The 22,092-nt window shown below is 69.0% G+C and overlaps 3 protein-coding genes across 5 annotated transcripts; 1 reads left to right on the top strand and 2 right to left on the bottom strand.

The window, feature by feature from the left end:
- The first annotated feature begins 2 nt into the window (after positions 1 to 2).
- COQ10A (coenzyme Q10A) lies at positions 3 to 6,000 on the top strand. The gene is made up of 5 exons (XM_068997687.1): positions 3 to 158; positions 1,743 to 1,862; positions 4,307 to 4,499; positions 5,046 to 5,147; positions 5,241 to 6,000. The coding sequence occupies exons 1-5, from the start codon at positions 79 to 81 to the stop codon at positions 5,406 to 5,408; spliced, it is 663 nt and encodes a 220-aa protein (XP_068853788.1). The 5' UTR covers positions 3 to 78; the 3' UTR covers positions 5,409 to 6,000.
- A 982-nt stretch (positions 6,001 to 6,982) lies between these two features.
- CS (citrate synthase) lies at positions 6,983 to 15,084 on the bottom strand. The gene is made up of 11 exons (XM_068997683.1): positions 14,909 to 15,084; positions 13,029 to 13,076; positions 12,432 to 12,539; positions 12,284 to 12,349; positions 12,065 to 12,196; positions 11,792 to 11,980; positions 11,489 to 11,688; positions 11,130 to 11,259; positions 10,404 to 10,505; positions 8,481 to 8,690; positions 6,983 to 7,266 (listed from the first exon to the last, which is right to left on the bottom strand). The coding sequence occupies exons 1-11, from the start codon at positions 14,960 to 14,962 to the stop codon at positions 7,096 to 7,098; spliced, it is 1,410 nt and encodes a 469-aa protein (XP_068853784.1). The 5' UTR covers positions 14,963 to 15,084; the 3' UTR covers positions 6,983 to 7,095.
- Positions 15,085 to 16,073: 989 nt separating this feature from the next.
- On the bottom strand, positions 16,074 to 20,858 carry CNPY2 (canopy FGF signaling regulator 2). Of its 3 annotated transcripts, none has more exons than XM_068997739.1 (6): positions 20,784 to 20,858; positions 20,148 to 20,306; positions 19,577 to 19,692; positions 19,304 to 19,501; positions 19,119 to 19,215; positions 16,074 to 16,479 (listed from the first exon to the last, which is right to left on the bottom strand). In XM_068997739.1, the coding sequence occupies exons 2-6, from the start codon at positions 20,284 to 20,286 to the stop codon at positions 16,436 to 16,438; spliced, it is 594 nt and encodes a 197-aa protein (XP_068853840.1). In that variant the 5' UTR covers positions 20,287 to 20,306; positions 20,784 to 20,858; the 3' UTR covers positions 16,074 to 16,435. The 3 variants fall into 3 exon arrangements, with proteins under 3 accessions (XP_068853840.1, XP_068853841.1, XP_068853839.1); XM_068997740.1 differs by having other exon boundaries at positions 20,826 to 20,847; XM_068997738.1 differs by lacking the exon at positions 20,784 to 20,858 and having other exon boundaries at positions 20,148 to 20,581.
- Between the last annotated feature and the right edge of the window lie 1,234 nt (positions 20,859 to 22,092).

Genomic DNA, 22,092 nt, shown 5'->3' with positions numbered 1-22,092 from the left:
GGTGAAAGGTCACGGCGGCGGCGGCGCCGCGTCCCGGCCCGGTCCCGGTTCCGGCCCGGCCCCGGTCCCGGCCCGGTCATGGCGGCCCGGCGGCTCCGCGGCGCCCTCCAGCTCGGGGCGCGGCAGCGCCTGCGGGCCGCGGCGGCCCCTCCCGGCAGGTGAGCAGCGGCGGCCCCCGGGCGGGCGGGGCCCGGAGGTCACACCGGCCCCGGGGGCACCGGGGCGGGCCCCGGGAGGCGATCGTGCTGCGGGGGCTCCTCCGGGCCTACCCGCCCTCCCGTGCCCCTCGGGGTGGGGAGTCCGGGGGCACCTTGGGGAGCCCGGAACGGGGCCGCGGCGTTCCGGTCCCGGCGGTGCCGCTGCCCCGGTTCCCGTGAAAGGCCCCGGGGTGCGGGAACGCTCGGTGGGCGGGGGGTCTGACCTTGGGGCAAAACCCCGCGTGGGGACACCGGGAGCGGGCCGGTGCCGCCCGCGAGGGCCCCGAGCCCCGCCGGGGGTCGAGCGCCGGTGTCACCGTGCCCGGGGCGAGCGCCGGTCCCGGGGCCAGCGCCGGTCCCGGGGCCCGCCGGCCGTGTCCCCGCGGCACTGACCGCTGCTCGGGGCCGGGGGCACAGGACCGGGACTGACCCCCCCGGTTCCCGTGGGAAAGGGGAGATGTCCCCCCTCTCCCCCCCGTTGTCCCCCCCTGGAGCGACACCGGAGGGGTGGAACGGGGCCGGAGCGGGACACGGGGGAGGAGCAGCAGAACCGGGGGGGGCCCCAGCGGGCAGCGGGCAGTTGTCCCCGCCTGGATTAGGTGTCCCCAAGGTCGAGTTTCCCGGCCTTCCTCCTCCTCCTCCTCCTCCTCTTGCTGCCAACAGCAGCCCTGGGAGCCGCACTTGGCCCTGGGCACCGGCCCAGCCCCCCCAGGGGAGATTCCCAGCCCTGGGAAGGTCTGGAAGGGACCTGGAGTGGTCAGAAAGGGACTCAGGGCTGTCTGGAAGGGGCTTGGGAAGGTCTGGAAGGGACCTGGAGTGGTCAGAAAGGGACTCAGGGCTGTCTGGAAGGGGCTTGGGAAGGTCTGGAAGGGACCTGGAGTGGTCAGAAAGGGACTCAGGGCTGTCTGGAAGGGGCTTGGGAAGGTCTGGAAGGGACCTGGCAATTCGGGAAGGGGCCTGGGCTGGTCAGGAAGGGACCTGGAGTGGGCAGGAAGGAAGGCAGGCCTGTCAGGAAAGGGCCTGGGCCGGTTGGGAAGGGGTCTGGGCAGTTCTGGAGGGAGCTGGAGGGGTCAGGAAGGGAGCCAGGTCTGGAAAGGGACTGGACAGGTCAAGAAGGGATCTGGGAAGGTCTGAAAAAGTCCTGGACAGGTCAAGAAGGGGCCTGGGCCAGCCTGGAGAGAGCCTGGGCCGGTCGGGAAGGGACCTGGATTGGTCTGGAAGGGTCCTGGGCCGGTCTGGAGGAACCCAGATCTGTCTGGAAAGGGCCTGGGCCAGCCCGGAGAGAGCCTGGGCTGGTCAGGAAGGGACGTGGGCCAGCGCAGAAAGGACCTGGGAAGGACTGGAAGGGACCTGGGTTGATGGGGAAGGGACCCAGGCCAGGTAGGAACGGGGCTGGGATGGTCTGGAGGGGCCCGGGAGGCTCCGCAGGGATCTGGGAAGCTGCGGAAGGGCCCCCGGCCCCGCGGCGCTCCCGGGGCTGCCGCGCACGTCGCGGCTCCGCCGGTGCCACCCGGTGCCACCCAGTGCCACCCGTGTCCCCCCCAGGCACACGGCCCTGTGTGGCCTCCGGCTCGCTGCGGCCTGGGAGCCCCGAGCCCAGCCCAGCCGCAGTTTCCTGAACCTCACCAACAAGCGCAAGGAGTACTCAGAGCGCCGCATCATCGGGTGGGTGCTGCTGGGACCCCAACCCCAACACTGACCTTAACCCCAACCCTGACCCCAACCCTGACCCCAACCCCGGCCCCAATCCCAACCCCAATCCCAACACTGATCTTAACCCCAACCCTGACCCCAACCCCGACCCCAACCCCGGCCCCAACCCCAACACTGACCTTAACCCCAACCCTGACCCCAACCCTGACCTTAACCCCAACCCTGACCCCAACCCCGGCCCCAACCCCAACCCCGGCCCCAATCCCAACACTGACCTTAACCCCAACCCTGACCCCAACCCCGGCCCCAACCCCAACCCCACTCCCAACACTGATCTTAACCCCAACCCTGACCCCAACCCTGACCTTAACCCCAACCCTGACCCCAACCCCAGCCCCAACCCCAACCCTGGCCCCAATCCCAACACTGACCTTAACCCCAACCCTGACCCCAACCCCGGCCCCAATCCCAACCCCAATCCCAACACTGACCTTAACCCCAAGCCTGACCCCAACCCCACCCCCAATCCCAGCTCCAACCTTGGCCTTGACTCCAACCCCAACCCCGATCCCAGCTCCAACCCCAATACCAACCCCAGCCCAGACCCCAGTTCCAGCCCCAACCCCGACCCCGACCCCAGCCTTGGCCCCAACCTCACCCCCAATCCCAGCTCTAACCTTGGCCTTGACCCCAACCCTGATCCCAGCTCCAACCCCAGCCTTGGCCCCAACCCCAGCCCCAATCCCAGCTCCAACCCTGATTTTAACCCCAGTTCCAGCCCCAACCCCAACCCTGATCCCAACCCCAGCTCCAATCCCAGCCCCAACCTTGGCCTTAACCCCAACCCTGGCCCCAATCCCGGCTCCAGTCCTGACCTTAAACCCAGCCCCAACCTCAGCTCCAACCCCAACCCCAAACCCAGTTCCAGCCCCAATCCCAGCCTTGGCCCCAACCCCAGCCCCAATCCCGGCTCCAACCCTGATCTTAAACCCAACCCCAACCTCAGCTCCAACCCCGACCCCAATCCCAGTTCCAGCCCCAATCCCAGCCTTGGCCCCAACCCCAGCCCCAATCCCAGCTCCAACCCTGATCTTAAACCCAACCCCAGCCCCAATCTCAGCTCCAGCCCAGACCTTAAACCCAGCCCAGACCTTAAACCCAGCCCCAACCTGAAACCCAGCTCCAACCCTGGCCCAACCCCAACCCTGACCCCAGCCCCAGCTCCAACCCTGGCCCCAACCTTGGCCTTGACCCCAACCCTGACCCCAACCCCAGCCCCAACCCCAGCTCCAGCTCTGACCTTAAACCCAGCTCCAACCCCAGCTCCAATCCCAGCCTTGGCCCCAACCCCAGCCCCAACCCCAGCACCAACCCTGGCCCCAACCTCGGCCTTGACCCCAATCCCAGCCTCAACCCTGGCCTCAAACCCAACCCCAATACCAACCCCAGCCCATATCCCTGTTCCAGCCCCAACCCCAACCCCAGATCCAACCCTGGCCCCAACCTTGGCCTTGACCCCAACCCCAGCCCCAATCCCAGCTCCAGCCCTGACCCCAACCCCAGTTCCAACCATGACCCCAACCCCAACACTGACCTTAACCCCAGCCCTGACCCCAATCCCAGCTCCAACCCTCGCCCCAACCTTGGCCTTGACCCCAACCCCAGCTCCTGACCCCAATCCTGACCCCAGCTCCTGACCTTAAACCCAGCCCCAACCTCAGCTCCAACCCCAATCCCAGTTCCAGCCCCAATCCCAGTCTTGGCCCCAACCCCAGCCCCAATCCCGGCTCCAACCCTGATCTTAAACCCAACCCCAGCCCCAATCTCAGCTCCAGCCCTGACCTTAAACCCAGCCCCAACCCCAAACCCAGCTCCAACCCTGGCCCAAGCCCAACCCTGACCCCAACCCTGGCCCAACCCCAACCCTGACCCCAACCCCAGCTCCAACCCTGGCCCAGCCCCAACCCTGACCCCAACCCCAGCTCCAACCCTGGCCCCAACCTTGGCTTTGACCCCAACCCTGACCCCAACCCCAGCCCCAATCCCAGCTCCAGCCCTGACCTTAAACCCAGCCCCAACCACAGCCCCAACCCTGACCCCAACCTTGGCCCCAATCCCAATGCTGACCCCAACCCCAGCCCCAATCCCAGCTCCAACCTTGGCCTTGGCCCCAAACGCAGCCCCAACCCCAGCTCCAACCCCAGCCCCAACCTTGGCCCCAATCCCAATGCTGACCCCAACCCCAGCCCCAATCCCAGCTCCAACCTTGGCCTTGGCCCCAGCCCCAATCCCAGCCCCAACCTTGGCCCTAACCTTGGTCCCAACCCCAGCCCCAACCACCAACCCCAACCTTGGCTTCGACCCCAACCCCAGCCCCAATCCTTGAACCTAACCCCAGCCCCAACCCCGGCCCCAACCCCGGCCCCAGCCGTGACCCAGCCCCGTCCCTGCCCCAGGTACTCCATGCAGGAGATGTACGACGTGGTGGCCAACGTGGAGGACTACAAGAACTTCGTGCCCTGGTGCAAGAAGTCCGTGGTGGTGTCGCGGCGCTCGGGCCACGTCAAGGCGCAGCTGGAGGTGGGGTTCCCGCCCGTGCTGGAGCGTTACACGTCCATCGTCACCCTGGTACGGCCACACCTCGTCAAGGTGAGCAGGGACCTCAGGCTGGACACTGGGACAGGGCTGGGGCAGCAGGAGAAGGGTCTGGAGAACTCCTGAGGGAGCTGGGAAAGGGGCTCAGCCCGGAGCGAAGGAGGCTCAGGAGGGACCTTTTCACCCCACAACTCCCTGACAGGAGAGCGCAGCCGGGTGGGGTCGGGCTCTGCTCCCAGGGAACACCAGGATGAGAAATGGCCCCAGATTCCTCCAGGAGAGGGTCAGGATGGACAGCAGCAGGAATTCCCTCATGGGAAGGGTGGTCAGGCTTTGGAACAGCCCAGGAGGGATTGGAGTGCCCATCCCTGGAGGTGTCCAAGGAAGGGCTGGACGTGGCAGGTCGGTCCCAGGCTGGACTTGATGCTCCAGGAGGGTTTTCCAACCTCAAGGATTCCTTGCTCCCGGTGGCTCCTGGTGGCTCCCGGTGGCTCCTGGTGGCTCCCAGTGGCTCCCGGTGGCTCCCGGTGGCTCCCAGTGGCTCCCAGTGGCTCCCGGTGGCTCCCAGGCCCCCTGACCGCTGCCTCCCCCTGCCTCCAGGCCGTCTGCACCGACGGGCGCCTCTTCAACCACCTGGAGACCAACTGGCGCTTCAGCCCCGGCATCCCCGGCTACCCCCGCACCAGCACCGTGGATTTCTCGGTACGACCCCGCCCCGAGCCCCCCGGGGAGGGCAGGGCTCACCTGCCGGGCCTCACCTGCTCTCCTCCTCCTCCTCCTCCTCCTCCTGCCCAGATCTCCTTCGAGTTCCGCTCCCTGCTGCACTCCCAGCTGGCCACCATGTTCTTCGACGAGGTGGTCAAGCAGATGGTGGCCGCCTTCGAGCGCCGCGCGGCCAAGAACTTCGGGCCTGAGACCCGCATCCCCCGGGAGCTCATGTTCCACGAGGTCCACCAGACGTGAGGGCGGCCGGGCCGGGCACCCCCGGACTGTGCCGGGCCCGCCCCGAGCCCACCCCCCAAAATATTTATATTCGAGTGCGTCTCCGCTGCCGTTGCCTCAACGTCCCCCGGGGCTGCCGTGAGCCCCCGGTCCCAGGAGCTGCGTCCCAGCGTTGGACTCCCTGGTTTTGTAGCTGATTTGGGGGTTTAAGTTTTGTTTTAGTTCTTGGGTTTTTTTGTTTTTTTGTTTTTTTCCTTTTGTTCTTTTTTTTTTTGTTGTTGTTTTAACCCTTCTTTTTGGTTGGTTTTGGTTTTTTTACCTCCTCGGCCAGGCCGGAGGGCCCCGGGTGGGGGCAGCTCCGGTGCCTGGGCCCCCGCCGTGCTCCGGGAGAGGGGGGAGGACGGGGAGGGGGTTTTGTTGTGGGGTGGGGGCGAGGGGGAATCCCACCCGGAGCTGCCGGGACCCCCCCCCCCCCATTTCCTCCCCAGCTCTTCCAGGAACAAAAGGGAAGGAGCCAGCGCAGGGAGGAGCCCCCCCAGAGCCCCCCGAGGTCGCACACTTTGCACAAGCCACACGCACAGGGTGGGGAGGGGGCGGCTCCCGCTGCCACCCCCCCCCCCGCCGCCCCCCACCCCCAGCACCCTCCGCAGGGACCACCTCGGTCCCGACCCCACCCCCAGCTGCCCCCCCCGGCCCCACTCGCGGTTCCTCACCTGTGGCGGGGGGCACGGGGAGGCCTCGGCTTCCCCCCCGCCGTGGCCACGAAGCCCCCCCCCCCCCCCCGCCCCGCCCCGGGAGGGTGAGGGGCTCCCTGAGCCCCCCCCCTTCCGAGCCCACCCTGGCCGTGCTGCCCAAGGAAGGGCTTTTACAGGCCAATAAAGAGCATTTTCCAAGGGTCAGCAGCCTCCTGGTCCTCATTGAGCCGTGGGAGGGGGGATTTGGGGAAGGGGCTGCATGCCGGGATCCCCCCCCCCCCCCCCCCCCAAGACCCAAACCAGGCCGGTTCTGCTGCCACCACCGAGGGGCCAAAAGGCCCCAGCGGGACCCCCGGGTGGGGTGGGGGTCCCATCCCCTGCCCGGGGAGGGAGGGGAGAGCCCGGGGGTTTGTTAATAAAAACATTTATTTTGCATTTTTGTTGTTGTTTGTACAGAAGTGCCCGAGAGCCGCGAGGAGCCGGCGCGGGGGCCCGGGGGGGGTCCCAGCTCTGGCTCTCGGGGGCTTCAGGCAGGGGGGAAGGGGGGGGTCACACAAACACGGGGGCGCGGCCGGGGAGGAGTGTATCGAGTCCCTGCGGGGGGGCCGGACACGGGGCTGGACTGAACCCCTCTCGGGGGGGCTGCAGCGGGGCAGGGGGGGGGGGGGTCTGTGCCCCCCACAGCCCCGATGGGACCCCTTTACCCCTCCCCCAGCCCAGCAGTGAGGGAACCGAGGGGCTCCCGGTGTGGGGAGCCGGGGGGGGGCTCCCAGTGTGCGCAGTGAGAGCTGCTGGGGTGGGGAGGGGGCACGGGAGCCCCCCCACCCCACCAGGGTGGGGGCTCTGGGGGTGGGGCAGGGGGGGGACCCCACGGCTGCCTGTGCCCCTCCCCAAGGCGGGCGGAGGGGGAGCAGCCGGGGGGGGGGGGTCCCGGGGGGGGTTCAGTGCCGAGGGCGTCCGGGCCGGGCCCGGCAGCGCGGCGTTCCCTGGGGAGCCCTGTCCCCGTCCCTTCTTTACCCGGATTTGTAGCCCACGAGCTGCATGAGGCCCTTGGTGCTCATGGATTTGGGCCTCTCCAGGGGGAATCCCAGCGCCCGGCTCCAGATGAGCTGCGACAGCACGCCCAGGGCCCGCGACACCCCGAAGAGCACCGTGTAGTAATTCATCTCCTTCATCCCGTAGTACTGCGGGGACAGCGGGGTCAGCGCGGGCAGGGGGCAGCCCAGAGCCCCCCCCCAGGCCACAGGGACAGACGGGACACGGAGAGGGAGAAGGACAAATGGACAGCGAGAGGGAAAGAGCAACAGGGTGAGGGACAGATGGATGGGGAGAGGGACATGCAGGCAGGGAGAGGGATGGATGGGACAGGGAGAGGGACAGACAGGCAGGGAGAGGGACAGACAGGGAGAGAGACAGACGGACAAGGCAAGGGACAGACAGGGAGAGGGGCAGATGGATGGAGAGAGGGACGCACACACAGGAAGGGGAGCAGAGAGAGGGACAGACAGGACAGGGAGAGGGACAGAGACAGGGAGAGGGACACATGGACAGAAGGAGGGACAGACAGGACAGGGAGAGGAACAGACAGAGCACAGGGCAGACAGGGAGAAGGACACATGGACAAGAGGAGGGACAGACAGGACAGGAAGAGGGACAGACAGAGCACAGGGCAGACAGGGAGAAGGACACATGGACAAGAGGAGGGACAGACAGGACAGGGAGAGGGACAGAGACACGGAGAGGGACACATGGACAGAAGGAGGGACAGACAGGACAGGGAGAGGAACAGACAGAGCACAGGGCAGACAGGGAGAAGGACACATGGACAAGAGGAGGGACAGACAGGACAGGAAGAGGGACAGACAGAGCACAGGGCAGACAGGGAGAAGGACACATGGACAAGAGGAGGGACAGACAGGACAGGGAGAGGGACAGAGACAGAGAGAGGGACAGAGACAGAGAGAGGGACAGACAGGGAGAAGGACACATGGACAAGTGGAGGGACAGACAGGACAGGGAGAGGGACAGAGAGAGGGACACATGGACAGGAGGAGGGACAGACAGGACGAAGGACACATGGACAGGAGGAGGGACAGACAGGACAGGGAGAGGGACAGAGACAGAGAGAGGGACAGAGACAGAGAGAGGGACAGACAGGGAGAAGGACACATGGACAAGTGGAGGGACAGACAGGACAGGGAGAGGGACAGACAGAACACAGGACAGACAGGAAGAAGGACACATGGACAGGAGGAGGGACAGACACGACAGGGAGAGGAACACGTGGACATGGAAAGGGATCCACGGACAGCGAGAAGGACGGACTAACGGGGAAAGGGACAGACAGGACAGAGAGGGGGACACAGCCAGGGAAAGGGACAGAGGAGCCGGGGCTCACCTGCAGCAGGACCCCGCTGTGGGCGTCCACGTTGGGCCAGGGGTTCTTGGCCTTGCCCTGCTCCAGCAGCACGTTGGGGACAATCTTGTAGAGCTGCGCCACGAGCTTGAACAGGGGATCCTTGGGCAGGTGCTTGAGGGCGAACTCCCGCTGGCAGGTGTAGCGCGGGTCCGTCTTCCGCAGCACCGCGTGCCCGTACCCCGGCACCACCTGCAGGCATGGGGGTCAGAGCCTGGGCCTGACCCCCAGCACGGCCCCTGAACCCCAGCCCTGACCCCCAGCACGGCCCTGGACCCCTGGAACAGCCCCTGAGCCCTGGAACAGCCCCTGAGCCCCAGCCCTGGACCCCTGGAACAGCCCCTAACCCCTGGAACAGCCCCTGACCCCTGGAACAGCCCCTGACCCCAGCCCTGGACCCCTGGAACAGCCCCTGACCCCCAGCACAGCCCCTGACCCCCAGCCCTGGACCCCTGGAACAGCCCCTGACCCCTGGAACAGCCCCTGACCCCAGCCCTGGACCCCTGGAACAGCCCCTGACCCCTGGAACAGCCCCTGACCCCAGCCCTGGACCCCTGGAACAGCCCCTGACCCCCAGCACAGCCCCTGAACCCCAGCCCTGACCCCCAGCATGGCCCTGACCCCTGGAACAGCCCCTGACCCTCAGCACGGCCCTGACCCCTGGAACAGCCCCGAACCCCTGGCCCTGACCCCCAGCACGGCCCTGACCCCCGGCCCTGACCCATGGAACAGCCCCTGACCCCCAGCACGGCCTTGAACCCTGGAACAGCCCCTGAACCCAGCCCCTGACCCCTGGAACAGCCCCGAACCCCTGGAACAGCCCCTGACCCCTGGAACAGCCCCTGACCCCAGCCCTGGACCCCTGGAACAGCCCCTGACCCCCAGCACAGCCCCTGACCCCCAGCCCTGGACCCCTGGAACAGCCCCTGACCCCTGGAACAGCCCCTGACCCCAGCCCTGGACCCCTGGAACAGCCCCTGACCCCCAGCACAGCCCCTGACCCCCAGCCTTGGACCCCTGGAACAGCCCCTGACCCCCAGCACAGCCCCTGACCCCAGCCCTGGACCCCTGGAACAGCCCCTGACCCCCAGCACAGCCCCTGACCCCCAGCCCTGGACCCCTGGAACAGCCCCTGACCCCTGGAACAGCCCCTGACCCCAGCCCTGGATCCCTGGAACAGCCCCTGACCCCCAGCACAGCCCCTGAACCCCATCCCTGACCTCCAGCATGGCCTTGAACCCTGGAACAGCCCCAAACCCCTGGAACAGCCCCTGACCCCCAGCACAGCCCCTGAACCCCAGCCCTGACCCCCAGCACGGCCCTGACCCCTGGAACAGCCCCGAACCCCTGGCCCTGACCCCCAGCACGGCCCTGACCCCCGGCCCTGACCCATGGAACAGCCCCTGACCCCCAGCACAGCCTTGAACCCTGGAACAGCCCCTGAACCCAGCCCCTGACCCCTGGAACAGCCCTGAGCCCCCAGCCCTGACCCCTGAAACAGCCCCGAACCCCTGGAACAGCCCCTGACCCCCTGGCCCTGACCCCCAGCACGGCCTTGAACCCTGGAACAGCCCCTGAACCCCATCCCTGACCCCCAGCATGGCCTTGAACCCTGGAACAGCCCCAAACCCCTGGAACAGCCCCTGAACCCCAGCCCTGACCCCCAGCATGGCCCTGACCCCTGGAACAGCCCCGGACCCCTGGAACAGCCCCTGAACCTCAGCCCTGACCCCCAGCATGGCCCTGACCCCTGGAACAGCCCCGGACCCCTGGAACAGCCCCTGAACCTCAGCCCTGACCCCCAGCATGGCCCTGACCCCTGGAACAGCCCCTGACCCCCCAGCCCTGACCCCTGGAACAGCCCCGGACCCCTGGAACAGCCCCGGACCCCGGCCCCGGGCTCACCCTGCCCGAGTTGAGCGTGTTCCAGATGAAATCCCGCAGCTTCTCGTCCGACACGTCCTGGCCCAGCTCCTTCTGCAGGTCAGTGAGCCAGAGCAGCACCTCCTGCAGGAACGGCCCGAGTGAGGCCACGGGAGTGCAGAGAGGGACAGAGGGACACGTGGAAGGGGAGAGGGACGCGTGGAAGGGGAGAGGGACGCGTGGAAGGGGAGAGGGACGCGTGGAAGGGGAGAGGGACAGACGGAGGGATACATGAACAGGAGGGACAGATGGACAATGAGAGAGACATGGGACAGCAAGAAGGACAGACAGACAGGAAGAGGGACACATGGACAGGAGAAGGGGCAGACAGGACAGGGAGACGGACAGACAGCAGGTGGGAGCAGACAGACAGAAAGAGGGACGTGGACAGGGAGAGTGACAGGAGAAGGACACGTGAACAGAAGGGACAGACTGACAGGGAGAGGGACGGGGGCATGGACAGACTGACAGGGAGAGGGACATGGACAGCGTGACAGGGAGAGGGATGGGGACACGGACAGACTGACAGGGACACGGACAGCGTGACAGGGAGAGGGACGGGGACATGGACAGACTGACAGGGAGAGGGACACGGACAGTGTGACAGGGATGGAAACATGGACAGACTGACAAGCAGAGGGACACAGACAGCGTGACAGGCAGAGAGACACGGACAGACTGACAGGGAGAGGGACACACAGGACCCACCTGGTTGGCGAGGCCGTGCAGGGGCCCGGCCAGGCCGTTCATGGCGGCGGCGAAGGCGAGGTACGGGTCCGACAAGGCGCTGCCCACGAGGTGGCTCGTGTGGGCACTCACGTTCCCTCCCTCGTGGTCACTGCCGGGGCGAGGGGGGGACCATGAAGACTCCCCCAGCCCCACCAAACGCCTTCCACGGCGTTTTGGGGGTGGGGATACGATGTTCCCATGTTCCCAGCCCCGCCTGTTCCCGGTGACACTCCCGGAGCAGCCCTGGCACGTCCCTGGCCCCGGGGGTTGGGAACGGAGCCAAACCCCCGCCCGCTCTTCGTCCCCACCTGCTCCAGGTGCGGCTCGCAGCTCCCTACCTGTGGATGGTGAGGTAGAGCCGCATCAGCTCGATGAACTGGGGGTCGGTGTAGCCCAGCATGTTGGTGAAGTTGTGGGACCAGTCGAGGTTGGGGTCGATGGCCCCGATGCCGCTGCCCTCGCGGTACAGGTTGCGGTAGATCTTGGCGGCCACGCACGGCAGCTTGGCGATCAGGTCCATGGCGTCCTCGTACACAAACTGCGACCAGCGGGGTGAGACCGTGCACCCCCGACCCCCCCCCCCGCCCCCGCACCCAAATCCACCCCCAAAAGTCAGCGTCGGGGCGCCGGCTCCCCCGTACCTCCCAGTACTTGGCGCGGTGGATGCCCTCGGCGTAGGCGCGGGCGAACTTGCTCTCGCTGTTGAGGGCGGTGACGGCGGCGCTCAGCTGGGACATGGGGTGCAGGTTGGTGGGGAAGTTGTCCAGCATGGTCACCACGTGCGAGGGCAGGGCCGCACGCTTGGCCCACTCCCGGGACAGCCAGGTCACCTACGGGACGCGCCGGGGCTGAGCTGCGGGGCCGGGGGCTGTCAGAGCCCGCTCCGCTGTTCCCAGCCCCCGTCCCGGCGCTACCTGCTCCTGGGTTGGGATTTCTCCGGTCACCAGCAGCCAGAAGAGCCCCTCAGGCAGCGGCTCCTCTCCCCCGGCGGCTTTGGGCAGCTTCTTCTGGCACTCGGGAATGCTGTACCCACGGAAGCGGATGCCCTGCGGAGCCGGGAGCGTCAGCGGGGCTGGGTGGGATGGGGTGGGACGGGGTGGGATGAGGTGGGATGGGGTGGGATAGGGTCCTACCTCATCAGGATCCAGCACAGAGGTCTCGTAGATCAGCCCTTTCATGCCCCTCATGCCGCCGTACACCTGGAAGGGGCCGGCAGGCCGCGGTGAGGGGCGGTGGCGGGGGCTGGTGGCCCCGGCGCGGCCGCGGTGGCCGCACACTCACCATGTCCACTGTGATCTGCCCGATGGCCGTGCTGCCGTGCTGCTGCCGGAAGCTCTTGATCTTGGCCTGCTCCTTGGGGATCATGGTGGCCAGGACGTCTTTGAGGTTCTGGGGACAGGGGAGAGGGGAGGGGGATGTGAGATGGGGGCTGAGCACTGGGGAGGGGGGGACAAGAGAGGGTGACAGGAAAGGGGGGTTCCCTTGGAGAGGGGTGACAGAAGAGGTGGGACAGGAGAGGGGAGTGACAAGGGAGGGGGAAAGAGGAGAGGGAATTCCCCTTGGAGAGGGGGATGGGAAAGGGGGTGACAGGAGAAGGAGCAATAGAACAGGGGGCTCCCCTTGGAGAGGGGTGACAAGAGAGGGGGCCACAGGGAAGGGGTGACAGGACAGGGGAGAGGGTGCAGGAGAGGGGGTGACAGGACAGGGGGTGACAGGACAGGGGGTGAGAAGAGAGGTGGAGACGGGAAAGGGGAGGGGGTGCCAGGAGAGGGGCCTCCCCTTGGAGAGTGATGACAGGAGAGGAGGCCACAGGGAAGGGGTGACAGGAGAGAGGTCACAGGTGACAGGACAGGGGTCACAGGAGAGGGCCCCCCTTACCGTGGTGGTGCTGGCGTGGCGAGCAGCGAAGAGGACGCACGGTGCATTCTGCGGGACAGCGAACACAGAGACGCTCTGTCACCAGGGCAGAGCTGCCTCTTTTTGGGGGGTGCAGCCCCACGAGCCCCCCCAGCCCCGTGGCTGGAGCTGCCCCACGACCCCAGCGAGACCCCGGTTCCCAAGGACGCCGTGTCCGGCAGCGGCCGGAGCCGCTTCCCTCGCCCACGCGGGTGCGGATCAGAGCCGGGATCAGCCGGGACCCGGAGCTGGCACGGGGAGCGAGGCCGCGTTCTCCTTCCTGGAGCCGAGCCCGGCCAGCCACGGCCGCGGTTTTCCTGCGCCGGGGAATCCGAACTTTGTTCCTCGCCCACGCGTGGGAACCGGGAACCGCGGGGACTCCGGCCGGCCGGGGACACCCCGGGAACACCCCGGCGCTGGCAGCGCACGGGCACGACGGGGACACCGCGCTGGGCAACGGGGGCTGGGGGACACCGGGGGACACCGTGCCGGGGGCTGCCACCCGCAGGGACACCCGGAGCTTCCCCGGGGCCGGGAGCTGCGGCAGCGCCTGCGGCAGAGCCGGAACATGACTCGGTTTTTCCGCTGGCTGCCGGGAGGACGCGGGGGGAGCCGCGCTGCGGAGAATCCCCCCCGGTGTCCCCCCGGCCCCCCGCGAGCCCCCGGCCCGGCCTGGGGGGGTCCCCGGCACCTCGGGCGTGGCCGTGGCGGGTGGCGGGGCCGTGTCCCCCCCGCAACAGGCGGCTCCGGGAAGGGAAAATGCCGGCGGAACAATGGAGGCGGCAGCGGGAAGCCCAAGGTCAAGGCGGCCGCTGCCGCCGCCGCGGGGGGCCCCGTCACCCCCCACCCCCGTGTCACCCCCAGTGTCACCCCCAGTGTCACCCCGTTTTGGGGGTCGCCACGGCTCGTCCCGGCTGTCACCGAGGTGCCACCGGCTCAAGGTCACACGTGTTGGCGGTGACACCGGGCACCGGCTCGGGGCGGGGGGTGCCGGGGCGCACCGTGACCCTCCGGGGGCTCCCGTTGGGCTCGGGGGTGCGGGGGCTCCCCGGCTCGAGGGTGCGCGGTCGGGCCGAGGGGAGGAGGAGGAGGGTCGGGATCACAGCTCAAGCCGGTGTGGGGCCGGTGAGCAGGGCCAAGTGGGGCATCATAAATATCCCAAAATATCGCCCGGTCGATAAAGACACTGCAACGCCCGTTACGAAACGCCGGGGCCGCGGCCAAGACAAACAGATCGGGGGGACCGGGGCCCGTTCGGCCCGGTACCGGTGTTCGGCCCGCACGGGGGTCCCCCTCGCTATGACCCCGTTGTCCTCTACGGCACCGGGACGCTGAGGAAGGGCGGCGGCGGCGGCGGCGTGGGGGAACCCCGCCTCCACCCTCCCACTGCCGGTACAGCCGGGCCGGGGCTCCCGGGGCCGGCACGGGGCTCCCCGGGGGGCGCCCGGGACCCCCCAATCCCGGCGCTGCAGCTCAGCCGCACAACGGGGACGGGGGGGCGGCGGGACCGGAGCCCCCAGCGGGGGCTGCCCCAGGGCGGGGGCCCCCACACGGGGCTGAGGCAGCGGCGGAGCCCCCCGAGCGCGGACCGGGCCCGGAGCCCCCCGAGCCGCTGCCGCTGCCTGCGGCTCTGACAAGGCCGTAGCGGGAGAGCCCGGCGCCGGCTCCCGCCACGTGCTGCCGCCCCGGTCCCCGATGCCGGTCCCCCCGGTCCCATCCCCCCTTCCTCCGCCGCCAACGCGCGGCCCCTTTAAGGCAGCGCCCCCCGCGTCGCCCCTTTAAGAACCGGACCCCCCCACCCTCCCTTCCCCCCGCGGCGTCGCCCCTTTAAGGCGCGGCGAGGCCGGGCCGGGCGCGCTCACCTTGGGCCCGCGGAGGCGCGCGGCCGCCCGGCTGCCGGCGGCGAGGAGCGTCATGGCGGCACCGGGACGGGACAGGCCGGGACAGAGCGGGGCCGGGACCGGGAGCGGGACCGGGACCGGGGCGGGAGCGGGGCCGGAGCGGCGGCGGCCGGGGGTCCTCACCACGAGGGCGTGGCGGAGCGCGGCGCTGTTCATTAGCATAACCCCGCCCCCTCAGGGCAGAGCCGTTCGCTATTGGCCAAGCGGCGCGCCGTGGGGCGGGGCCACGCTAATAAAGCGGCGAGGGGCGCGAGCTATAGGTGGCCGCCGCATTCGCCTGATCGGGGCCAGGGGTGGGGTGAGGGGCGCCCGCCCCGTCTCGTGACATCACCGGCCGCAGCGCGTGACGTCATGGCCCTGGGTGGCCCCCGCGGCCGCGTCGGTGTCTCGGTGGGGCTCGGCGGGGGAGGGGGGCAACCCCGTGACGTCACCAGGCGCGCGGCCGTGCGGTATGAGGTCATCGGAGCCCATGACGTCATCCTGCACGTGGCCGCAGTGGCTTAAGGTGATAGGCTGTGGCGTGACCCTGGCTCCGTGGTGACGTCAGGGGGTGGCGTGTAAGCGGCCCCGCTGACCCCAGGGCATTGTCCCACTGGCCCCGGTGCAACGGGTGACGCGGGGCGATGGGCGCCGGCAGAGGGGCAGCACCCAAAGGCTGCTCCTGCAGGCTGGCCAGGTGACATCGGGTGACATCGGGTGACATCGGGTGACACGGGGTGACACAGGGTGACACAGGGTGACCGGCCACAGCAGCAAGGCCAGAACCCCCCCAGAGCCCTCTCCGTGGTGGGTGACACAGGGTGACAGCTGAGGGCCACACCCTCCACGAAGGGGGTGACATGAGGTGACCAGCAGCAGCCGAGACCCCCCCCCATTGTGCCCCGCCATCGCGGGGGGTGGTGTGACATGGGACAACACGGGGTGACCGGCCGCAACCGAGGGGCCGGACCCCCATGGTGCCCCCGGCAGGGGCAGGGCTGGGTGACCTGGGGTGCCGCAGGGTGCCACAGAGCCACGGGCTCACCCGGGTCCCTGCCCCACAGCTGAGCCCTCGAGGGAGCCTGAGCCACGGGGGACACGTGGGGACACCGCTGTCCCCACCCCACACGCACACCGGACCAGAGCGTCCCTCGGGCGGGCCCGCGGCCCCTTTATTGCCTGCAGCAGGGAGAGGGGGTCCCCAAACCCCCCGCCCTGGAGGGGGGACCGAGCCCCGGTGTGTCCCCCCCCCCACCCCCGTGTCCCCCGGCAGCGGGGCAGGAATGTCCCTGAAATGTCCCGGCAGGAGCGAGGACGTGGCCCCGGCCCCGTGGCCGTCCCGGTGCCCCCGCACAGGGAATAAATAGGACGGGAGCTGCGCACGGGCCGGGGCAGCGGCTCCGGAGCCGCGGAGCTCGCAGCAGGTCTGTCTGTCTGTCTGTCTGTCTGTCCGTCCCGGGGACATCCCGGTGGATCCCGGCGCTGTCCCGGTCCCTGCTCCGGAGGCGGTCACAGCTCGTCGTGCGGGATGTGCAGCGCGTGGTCACACAGGTCTGCGGGGACAAACGGGGACCCTCAGCGGGTGCCCGAGCCCTGGGGGACCCTCAGGATGGGGTGGAGCCCCATGGAATTCTCGGGATATGCTGGAGCCCATTGGGACTCCCAGGATATGACAGCGCTGTGGGACCCTCCGTGGTGGAGCCCCGTGGGACCCTCGGGACGCCCCAGACCCCTGTGGGACCACCAGGATGTGTCAGACCCCTGTGGGACCCTCAGGATATGTCAGAGCCCCGTGGGACCCCCAGGTAATGGCAGCTCCATGGGACTCTCCGTGGTGGAGCCCTGTGGGACCCTCAGGATGCCCCAGACCCGTGTGGGACCCTCAGGGTGCCCCAGACCCCTGTGGGACCTCCAGGACACACCAGACCCCTGTGGGACCCTCCGTGGTGAAGCCCTGTGGGACCCTCAGCGTGCCCCAGACCCCTGTGGGACCTCCAGGACACACCAGACCCCTGTGGGACCCTCAGGACACCCCAGAACCGTGTGGGACCCTCAGGGTGCCCCAGACCCCCAGGACACGGCAGCCCCATGGGACCCTCCATGGTGGAGCCCCGTGGGACCCTCAGGGTGCCCCAGACCCCTGTGGGACCTCCAGGACACACCAGACCCCTGTGGGACCCTTCGTGGTGGAGCCCTGTGGGACCCTCAGGGTGCCCCAGACCCCTGTGGGACCCTCAGGACACCCCAGACCCGTGTGGGACCCTCAGGGTGCCCCAGACCCCCACAAGACCTCCAGGACATGGCAGCCCTGTGGGACCCTCCGTGGTGGAGCCCTGTGGGACCCTCAGGATGCCCCAGACCCATGTGGGACCTCCAGGACACACCAGACCTCTGTGGGACCCTCAGGGTGCCCCAGACCCTCACAAGACCCCCAGGACATGGCAGCCCTGTGGGACCCTCCGTGGTGGAGCCCTGTGGGACCCTCAGGATGCCCCAGACCCATGTGGGACCCTCAGGGTGCCCCAGACCCCCAGGACACGGCAGCCCCGTGGGACCCTCAGGATGCCCCAGACCCATGTGGGACCCTCAGGGTGCCCCAGACCCCCAGGACACGGCAGCCCCATGGGACCCTCCGTGGTGGAGCCCCGTGGGACCCTCAGGATGCCCCAGACCCATGTGGGACCCTCAGGGTGCCCCAGACCCCCACAAGACCTCCAGGACATGGCAGCCCTGTGGGACCCTCCGTGGTGGAGCCCTGTGGGACCCTCAGGATGCCCCAGACCCATGTGGGACCCTCAGGGTGCCCCAGACCCCCAGGACACGGCAGCCCCGTGGGACCCTCCGTGGTGGAGCCCCGTGGGACCCTCAGGACACGTCAGAGCCCCGTGGTGCCCTGTCCCCTCCTGCCCTGGCGCCAGGACCGCTCCCCGCTGGGACCTGAGCCGGGGCCGGCGGCGCTTCCCCGGCTTTGTCCTGTGGTTAATGACAAACGCGGCTCTTTGGGCACAGCCACAGCCTGGCCTGTCCCTGCTCTGGCCCCTGCACTGCCAGATGCAGGAGGAGCCCCAGGAGCAGCTGTGGAGACCCTCAGGATCCCCTGGGAAGGAGCGTTTCCCTGATGGCTGTGCCAGGTACAAAGGGGCCTGCCCTGGCCCTGTGCAGGGCCCCGTCCAGGACTGGAGTGGCCCAAAGGTCACCTCGTGCCCTGACCTGGGTGTTTGTGAGCTGCAAATAGCCCCAGAACAGGGACAGGGCCATTGGATGTGCCAGGAGAGGCCACAGAGTCAGCACAGCAGCTGCCCTGGCTCGGCCCCAGCATCCAAAAAAAGTCTGGGCACTGGGCTGTGACGGGGAGCCGGGATTTTGGGAAGAGCTTGCAGCTCCTCCCTGCTCTGGGCTGGCAGGAAATTCTATCCCAGCACCAACGGAGCAGCCACGACCCCCAGGAACAGCAGGAGAGACCCCCAGGAACAGCAGGAGAGACCCCCAGGAACAGCCCCTGCTCTGGGCTGGCAGCAAATCCCATCCCAGCACTGATGGAGCAGCCACGACCCCTGGAAGAGCAGGAGAGACCCTGAGGAACAGCTCCAGCTCTGAGCTGGTATCTCCTCCCATCCCAGCATGAAGAGAGCAGATACAGCCCCTGGAACAGCCGGAACAACTCCCTGGAACTGCAGGAAAGATCCCCAGGGACAGCCCCTGCTCGGGGTCAGTATCTCCTCCCATCCCAGCACCAAGGGAGCAGCAAAGACCCCCAAACAGCTGGAGAGACCCCCTGGGACAGCAGCAAAGATCCCCAGGGACAGCAGCAAAGATCCCCAGGGACAGCCTCTGCTCCGGGCCAGCGCCTCCTCCCATCCCAGCACTGACGGAGCAGCTTCAGCCTCTGGAGCAGGAGAGACCCCAGGCACAGCTCCAGCTCTGGGCCAGCATCTCCTCCCATCCCAGCACTGATGGAGCAGGAGAGACCCCCCAGAACAGCAGGAAAAACTCCCAGGAACAGCTCCAGCTCTGGGCCAGCATCTCCTCCCATCCCAGCACCAACAGAGCAGGAGAAACCCCCGGAACAGCCGGAGAGACCCAGGGACAGCCCCAGCTCTGGGCTGGAATCTCATCTCCTCCCATTCCAGCACCGATGGAGCAGCCACAAGCCTGGGATGAGCAGCAGAGCCCCCCGAGCCCCCCGGCTCACCCGTCCTCTTGCTGCAGAGCCGGTCCTTGACGTTTTCAGCCTCGTGGGAGAGAAACTCGATGAGCTCGTCCTCGTATTCCTCGGCGATGCTCTCGCACTGCAACGGCACCGGTGACACCGGTGACACCCTTGGAGCCCCTCACCCACCCACACCCTCCCAGGAGCTCCCCTGTCCCCCCACGCACCGCGAATTTCAGGCTGGAAGTCACATCTCCGTCGAATTTGACGCCGGAAAGATCCATCTTGGTCCCGTCGTGGGAGATGACCCGGACGTAGCTCTTGCGGTGCGTGGTCGGATCCACCTTCTCCCCGTATTCCTTCATTTTCTCGCACACCCGCTCCAGCAGCTCCGTCAGGTGCGCCTCTGACCGTGCATAAGGCACCTGCGGCCCCGGGGAGGGGTCAGCGGGGTCCCCCCGGAGCGGGACAGGCAGCGGGGACAGCGGGAGAGGCCTCACCTCCACCACCGACTGGCTGCCGTCGGGGTTGATCCGGAACGAGCCCATCTGGATGGTTTTCCTGGGATCCACCTGGGCGATCTCCCACTCCAGTTCGTCCACCAGCGCCCGGCAGGCTGTGGGACACACGGTGACATGGCGGGCACGGTGACGTGAGGGACACAGGGTCATGGGGAAGCTGGCACAGACACTCCTGTGGCTGCCCAGAGCCAGACTGGTGTGACTGGGGCAGACTGGGGTGGTGGGTGTGCAAGGAGACGTCCCCACGGCCTGGTGACCCTCAGCCTGTCCCTGAGCAGGGTGAGCAGGTCCCACTGGACACCCCCCCCGCCGTGTGCCACCACCCTGACCTGTGCCACCACCCTGGCCTGTGCCACCACCCTGACCTGTGCCGCCTGTCACCCTCTGCCCCGTCCTGTCTTGTCCTGCCCCTTCTGTGTCCCTCTGTCCCTGTCCAGCCCTGTCTCCCCATCTCACCCAGTCCTATCCCGTTCCCACTGTCCCCCCCGTTCTGTTCCCTGTCCTCCCTTTTCCCCCCTTTCCCCCCGTGTCCCCCCGTGTCCCCCCGCACCTCCGCAGTGCAGGTCCTGGCTCCGGCGGGCTCCGGCCGTGGGCAGCAGCGATGCCAAGGCCAGGGCCAGGCCGAGCAGTGCCGGGATCCGGCCCCTCATCCTCAGGGCTCCGCAGATTCCCGGGATCCCGCCCCGCATCCTCAGGGCTCCGCTGTCACCTGCGGGCAGGGGCAGCTCCAGCGCCGCTGGCTCCGCTGGCCCCGCACCTCGTCCCATCCCTGGCCGGCCCGTCCGGCCCCCCGGGAGCCCCGTTCCCTTGCAGAGCCCGGTTCTCCTTAGGGCTTCATCCCTTGCTGAGTCCCGTTAGTGCCCCTGGACACCACAGGGACCCCTCCCCTATAGGGCAGAGCCCAGAGCCCCTATAGAGATTCCTTCATTATAGAGCAGAGTCCAGAACTACAGAACCTCCTCCTCTGTAGACCAGAGCCCGGAGCACCTATAGAGCCCCCTCCCCTATAGAGCAGAGCTCAGGCGCCCCTACAGAGCCCCCTCCCCTCCGGGATCCCCTCACAGCCCCCTACGGAGCCCTTCGCCTCCAGGGCCGAGCCCAGCGCCTCCCTGGGAGCCCCCTCGTCCCGCGCCCCCCATCCCGAGCTCCGGGCCGGGCCGAGCCCCCCGCCCTGCGCCCCCCGTACCGGCCGCTCTCCCGTCCCGCTCCCACCGCCCCCCACACCGACCGGCTGCCCCGGGACTGCCCGAGGCGCCGCCGGTCCCGGCGCGCCCCCGGCCCGCCCCGCCGCGGGCCACGGCCGCTCGGAGCGGGCGGCGGCCGAGCCGCGCCGGGTGGCGTAGCCGGTCGGACCGGTCAGACCAGCAGGGGCGGCTCCTCGGCCCGCGGCGGGGCCGAACCGTGAGCAGGCAGCGCCGGAGGCAGCCCGAGACGGGCACTGAAGGCCCCCGCCGTTGCCAGGGCCCGGCCGCGTGGCGCTCGGCCCTGCGTGGGCGGGGCCCGCCGTGACTCCGCCCACCGGAGCGGACTGGCCACGCCCCCGCCCCGCCTCAGCCGCGTCCCGGGGCCGGGACCGAGACCGGGACCGAGACCGGGTTCCCGTCCGTCCCGCCGTACCCCCGCTCTGAGCCCCGGACCGAGACCGGGTTCCCGTCCGTCCCGCCGTACCCCCGCTCTGAGCCCCGGACCGAGACCGGGTTCCCGTCCGTCCCGCCGTACCCCCGCTCTGAGCCCCGGACCGAGACCGGGTTCCCGTCCGTCCCGCCGTGCCCCCGCTCTGAGCCCCGGACCGAGACCGGGTTCCCGTCCGTCCCGCCGTGCCCCCGCTCTGAGCCCCGGACCGAGACCGGGTTCGGGTCCATCCCGCCGTGCCCCCGCTCTGAGCCCCGGACCGAGCCTGGGTTCGGGTCCGTCCCGCCGTGCCCCCGCTCTGAGCCCCGGACCGAGCCTGGGTTCGGGTCCGTCCCGCCGTGCCCCCGCTCTGAGCACCGGACCGAGACCGGGTTCCCGTCCGTCCCGCCGTGCCCCCGCTCTGAGCACCGGACCGAGACCGGGTTCGGCTCTGTCCCGCTGTGCCCCCGCTCTGAGCCCAGGTCCTGGTCCGTCCTGCCGTGCCCCGGTGCTGGTCCCGTTCCGAGCCCGGTCCCGGTCATTGCTGCCGCGTCCCCGGTGCCAGCCCGGCTCCTCTGCACCGTGTCCCTGCCCTGCTCCCAGCCCCGGTCCCGGTCATTCCTGCCGTGTGCCCGGTGTCAGCCCTGCTCCTTCCTGCTGTGCGCCCGATCCGGGACCTTCCTGCCGTGCCCCGGGCCCGGTCCGGCTCCTCCGTGCCGTGTCCCCGGTGCCAGTCCCGGCACCGCCTTGTACCCGGTCCCAGTGGCGGTCTGAGCCCGGCTCCGTCCTGCCGTGCCCCGGGCCCGGTCCGGCTCCTCCGTGCCGTGTGCCCGGTCCCGGTGGCGGTCTGAGCCCGGCTCCGTCCTGCCGTGCCCCCGGTCCCG

The sequence above is a fragment of the Aphelocoma coerulescens genome, chromosome 29 (genome assembly GCF_041296385.1).
Source record: "Aphelocoma coerulescens isolate FSJ_1873_10779 chromosome 29, UR_Acoe_1.0, whole genome shotgun sequence".
Classification (NCBI taxonomy): Eukaryota; Metazoa; Chordata; class Aves; order Passeriformes; family Corvidae; genus Aphelocoma; species Aphelocoma coerulescens.
This window is presented reverse-complemented; position numbering and strand designations above follow the sequence as displayed.